Here is a 6,000-nt window from a genome sequence, read left to right on the forward strand (position 1 = left end):
AACCTGTATGTTACTCAAGGTGTTTTTTCATTGCATTGTGTATAAAATAAACAAGTCTGAAGATAAAAATGTATTGTACACTGGGTTACAAAGACATACAGCAAAATCCAATCTTTGTTTCTTTTGTTGCAAAATCCAATCTTTGTTTCTTTTGTTGCAAAATCCAATCTTTTGTTTCTTTTGTTGCATCCTAGGAGGCTTTTCAATGGGAGGTGGAATGGCAATGCATTTAGCGTATAGGTTTCATCAAGATCTGGCAGGAGTCTTTGCTTTGTCCAGTTTTCTCAATAAAGACTCTGCTGTTTTCCAGGTGAGTGTGTGGTAGACCTTGTAGAAAAACTGCTTATCTGAAAGAAAAAACATGGTAATTAAAAGTGAGTATAGGATGTTTATTCATCTGAGACCTCTGAAGCCCACAGAGAGGATGACTTTCCCTTGGTCGAGGATGACTGTGTGAGGGATCGCTTAAGTGATCTGGACGCCCACAAATCCATGGGCCCCGATGGAATGCACCCATGAGTGCTGAGGGAGCTGGCGGATGTCATTGCTGAGCCACTCTCCATCATCTTTGAGAGCTTCTGGAGGACAGGAGAGGTGCCCGAGGACTGGAGAAAGGCCAGTGTCACCCCAATCTTCAAAAAGGGCAAGAAGGAGGACCCAGGGAACTATAGGCCAGTCAGCCTCACCTCCATCCCGGGAAAGGTGATGGAGCAGCTTATCCTGGAGGCCATCATCAAGCAAGTGGAGGAAAAGAAAATTATCAGGAGTAGTCAGCATGGATTCACCAAGGGGAAATCATGCCTGACCAATCTGATAGCTTTCTACGATGGCATGACCAGCTGGGTAGATGAGGGGAGAGCCATGGATGTTGTCTACCTAGACTTCAGCAAGGCTTTCAACACTCTTTCCCATAACATCCTCCTAGGGAAGCTCAGGAAGTGTGGGCTAGATGAGTAGTCGGTGAGGTGGATTGGGAACTGGCTGAATGACAGCGGCGCTGAGTCTAGTTGGAGGCCAGTAACTAGTGGTGTCCCCCAGGGGTCAGTACTGGGCCCAGTCTTGTTTAATTTCTTCAGCAGTGACCTGGATGAAGAGTTAGAATGTACCCTCGGAAAGTTGGCTGATGACACCAAACTGGGAAGAGTGGTAGATACACCGGAAGGCTGTGCTGCCATTCAGCGTGACCTGGACAGCCTGGAGAGTTGGGCAGAGAGGAACCTGATGAGGTTGAACAAGGGCAAATGCAGCGTCCCGCACCTGGGGAAGAACAACCCCATACACCAGGATAGGCTTGGGGTGGATCTGCTGGAGAGCAGCTCTGAGAAGAGGGACCTGGGTGGTCCTGGTGGATGACATGTTGACCATGAGCCAGCAGTGTGCCCTAGCTGCCAAGAAAGCTAATGGGATCCTAGGGTGCATTAGGAGGAGTGTGACCAGCAGGTCAAGGGAGGTTCTCCTTTCCCTCTGCCCTGCCCTAGTGAGGCCCCATCTGGAGTACTGTGTCCAGTTCTGGGCTCCCCACTTCAAGAAAGATGACGAGCTGCTGGAGAGTGTCCAGTGGAGGACTACAAGGATAATGAGGGGACTGGAGCATCTCTCCTACTAGGAGAGGCTGAGGGAGCTGGGAGAAGGCTGCCAGGGGACCTAATATATGCTTACAAATATCTCAGGGGTGGGTGTCAGGTGGATGGGCCAAACGCTTTTCAGTGGTGTCCAGCGACAGGACAAAGGGCAACGGGCACAAACTGAAGCAGAGGAAGTTCCGTCTGTACATGAGGAAGAACTTCTTTCCTCTGAGGATGACAGAGCACTGGAACAGGCTTCCCGGAGGGGCTGTGGAATCTCCTTCTCTGGAGATATTCAAGACCTGCCTGGACAAGGTCCTCTGCAGCCTGCTGTAGGTGACCCTGCTTCGGCAGGGGGGTTGGACTAGGTGACCCACAGAGGTCCCTTCCAACCCCTGCCATTCTGTGATTCTTACTCTGTGATTGGTAAATAGTCTAAATTTATGATATTTGCTGGGAATAGATAAGCAGAGTGTTAGGGAAGTGAGACTTAAAGCTGTCCTTATGTGATGTTTTGTGGCTTTTTTGCACAGACAGTACAATTTTATACCAGGTAAGTCAATGGAGAAGGCAGATTAACAAATGAAATGCTTTGCAAGTTGTCCTTAGCTGTTAGAGAATCCATGTAAGTGGAACTATTCTTTGAAAATTTGTTATGAGTTATAATACTCATGGGCTCCATCTGCTGTCATGAATCTTTTCGGTTTCTCTTACTTGTAGAGGGATGTAGACCTTAAAGTAAACCCTATCGTCTGTCAAGAGTTAAGACATTGGAATTTGAAGTGCAGTGTTTTTCAGTATTTCTTTGTTTGCGTTTGTAGAGATAGTACAATATGACCACTAAAATGGAGGTTAATCAATGAAATGCTGTTTAAATTGTCACTATGTAATTGTAGTTATTCTTTTAAAAATTTTAGGGATGTGTCTGACAGTGTTTCTTCTCTCTCTAGGCTTTGGAAAGAAATGAAAGTGTTCTTCCAGAATTATTTCAATGTCATGGAACTGCTGATGACCTAATTCTCTACTCATGGGCAGAAGAGACCAACAAGATGTTGAAGTCACTGGGAGTATCAACATCACTTCATACTTTTCCAAACCTTAATCATGAATTAAGCAGAACTGAAATAGAAAAACTAAAGACCTGGATTGTAAAGAAGTTACCTGTTGAAGCAACGAAGACAAATGAATAAAAGTAGATGTGGCTGTCATACTTTCTGATTCTTGTGATTTTTAAGATCATGTGGGCATGTATATGGGTGTCCCATATATGTTAAGTGATAACAGTGTCTACCTGAAGCTGTGCTATTCAATGAAGTTCACTTAAGTGATGAAATGATGGTGCTGACTATTAACGCTCATTTTATCATAGGAGTTTCTTTTTCTGTTTTCTTGTCCAGTTTTTAAATACACATCCACATCAGTTAATGGAAAATAATGACTGATAATATTAAAACCAGTCCTAAATCAAAACAATATTCACAAAGCATTGCTCTGAATTTCCCAGATACCTTTATTTTGGTGTATGTTCTAACATGGAAAAATATAAAGTGGTATGGTTGTCCTTCTAATGGCATTACAGCAGAAAAAGGCCGATTATTAAAATAATAGACTTCTACTTGTAGAAGTATATGCATATATTCAAGTTAGTTCACTGAGAACGACTGTATTAGCTTCAGTTTGATTCTCAGCAGGTGGGAATGAGCCTGTGTCAAAGCAGAGTTGTATGTCACCTCAAAACAACTACTGAGGTTATTGTCATATTTTTCAGTCATAAGTAGCTGTGTCTAATGGTACCACGGGCTGTTCTTATTACCCATTCTCCTTGCTTTGTTACACAGAGATGTAGCTTTATGTGAGTTGCTTGAGTCCTGTGTGGTTTATAGAGTAGGTTTTAGAGAAAGTGCCATCATGACTGTCGAGATCTATCCTGTTTTGGAAGAAGTAATTTTTTGGGCACTGTTCCTGTAGAAACTTATTTTTGCCAGCAGTTTTGTCCTGCAAGATTACATTTTAAATTAAAAGATGAGGATACTTGACTGTTTCATGAATACTTAGGAGTTATAAATAATGATTGTGATATAAAGAAAACTTGTATCCCGTTATTTTAATGATGATTCACCTCTGTGTTAGTTTGATAAATTAACTCAGAGTATAAATATCTTTTGTTATGTAATTTCAATGGTTTTTTTTATCCCCCCTCCCCCCCCCCCCCCGCTCCAGTTTCTCCTCCCCAAATTCAGTAATTTTATGAGCATGACAAGGTATTCAGCCTTTTGCCAAAGTCAATAGATCCAAGTCTTTTGCTTAATCTTCTCCTTCCCCTTTTTCTGAAGAGTGGATCTAGGACACTGTTTGCTCTGTCACAGCAGATTGCTGCCAGTATTGGCTATGACTCCAGAAGTGTCGGCCAGCGCAGAGGGAGTTTTGTTCGAATCCTCATGCACTGAGACCTAAGCCAGCTTTTACCTATCTTGAAGAAGAAGCAAAGGGGGAAAAATGTCACTGTTCAAGTACAAGGCATGTAATTGGCAGTAGCAAGTAATAACTTCCTGCTGCTAAACGTATTTTGCTTTATTTCGTTTTGCTAGCATTAGCAAGTCAGCAGTCTGTTCTGAAAAACAGGATTTTAAATGGCACATGAAAACTCAGCTATTTGAAACAGTAACTGAACAGTGTTTTTTCCTGGTGCCCTAGGCTTCCTAATTACTACAAATTAAATTGAAACAGCTGTGTTGAGAGGCAGCTGAGCTAACATTGCTTTGGCCTAACTCTAATTACAATCCTTGACAAGTGAAGTTGTAGTATTTTAGTGATAATACATCATTTTGAGTTTTGCACCATTTTCTGCTCTTCCTGCAATTCCTGTCTGGAGGCTATTTGAACCACCAGTGCAAGGTGGTAATTAATTTTGGTGGCAAGTGCATTCAGATGGGAAAGTGGCGGGCTCCTGGCAAGGTGGATTTTAACAAGGTCAGAGGACAGTGCAACAGTTGAAATAAGATCATGGAGGAACCAGAAATTATTACCAAGCCAAACCCAGTTCTTTCGATTGTTTTTTGCACTCTTAATAATTGCAAATACGATGGATAAAGAGTTTGGTTTTGTTCCCTTGATACAGGCTGTGAAGCAATTACAAAGATCTGCATTTCATGACATTCTTAGAAAACAGTGAATTCCCCAGTTTGCATCTGCTTTCTTCCATCTTACTCGGCTTGTGAGTGAAATGCCAGCTGATTAGGAGATGCATTATGACATAAGATTGGAAATCTGTTAGGTATCTGCTGTAAAGGGGTCCCAAATCTCAGAGTTTTGCAGCAACTTTTGGGATGTTGGAGAACTTCTCAAAAGAGTTTTCCTTCAGTCTGCAGGTAGCTACAGTGAGGACAGTGTGACTTGCCTATCCCATTTGCCGAGGATGGTGTGGCTCTGTCCCAGATGGTGCCTAGCTCAGGTTGGACAAACAGATTGAAGTTTAGCCCAGAAAAAGCTGGATGGCTGGATGGTATTGAGAAGCAGCCAGAGGCAATATTAGTCTTTGAAGACAATGGGCCTGCTGTTAGATCTCTAGTCAAATGAAAACTTTTAAGAGTCAGAATTAGCCCAGCTGCTTGACATCATGTTTCAGAACTAACCCAGGTACCTTTTTGACTGACTGGCCCCTTTTTACTACACTTAAAAAAAAAAACCATTTTCCAGTTGATACCGGAGCACAGGACGTGTACATTTTCGAAAAGGACATCTCCACCATGCTTATGGCACTACAGCTCCAAGACTTACCTGTTGATTGCTGGGTGGGGTCTGAAGTACTTCATGGAATGTGTAAGGATCAAAAAGAGTTCCCTATTAACTGACTGGATGCATGTTGGGACAGAGTTACAGTAGCAGGTGCCAGGGCATACAGGGCCCTGAACTGGTGTATCTAGATTTAGATGAAAAGAATGGAACAGAATGCAACTGTTTTTGTTCATCCCTAATCTTTCACTCTGGATATCTTTAAGGGTATTTACATACCATGTGAAGATGTTAAGGAGACAAATGCTATGTATTCTTAGGAGGAGCAAACTCAGGGCTGTGGTGTGTTGTTTTTTTTTTTTTCTTGTACATGGACTTTCTCCTATTTCTCTCTTAAAGATTGAAGGAGGAAAAACATGTTTAAAGTCCTGTACGTCATTTTGAGGAATAAAGTGCAAAATTTCAGTGCTAAGCATGGATCTGTATCCCTCTAGCTACTGAAGATGTCAGAACATAAACTAGAAAGGCAGCGGCTCTGTGCTGTGCTGATCCCGAGGAGGCAGAAGCAATTAGTTGGCATGTGTTTTATGTTCCTACTGTAACTCTTTCAAGGTCGGGGGGGAGGGTGTTTCAGACTGAGAAAAGAGTTTGGCATTTAAGTACAAACTTTTAATACCATTCAAAAATAGAACTGAAAAAACTG

The 6,000-nt window shown here is 42.4% G+C and overlaps 1 protein-coding gene across 1 annotated transcript in view; it reads left to right on the plus strand.

The window, feature by feature from the left end:
- The window catches only part of LYPLAL1 (lysophospholipase like 1), a 28,494-nt gene extending 25,721 nt beyond the window's left edge, over window positions 1–2,773 (plus strand). The window contains exons 4-5 of the mRNA XM_075413017.1: window positions 195–310; window positions 2,516–2,773. Coding sequence (XP_075269132.1) covers window positions 195–310; window positions 2,516–2,755 — 356 coding nt within the window. The 3' untranslated portion in view covers window positions 2,756–2,773. The remainder of the gene's footprint in view (window positions 1–194; window positions 311–2,515) is intronic.
- The last annotated feature ends 3,227 nt before the right edge of the window (window positions 2,774–6,000 follow it).

Source organism: Opisthocomus hoazin, chromosome 2, assembly GCF_030867145.1.
Source record: "Opisthocomus hoazin isolate bOpiHoa1 chromosome 2, bOpiHoa1.hap1, whole genome shotgun sequence".
Lineage (NCBI taxonomy): Eukaryota > Metazoa > Chordata > Aves > Opisthocomiformes > Opisthocomidae > Opisthocomus > Opisthocomus hoazin.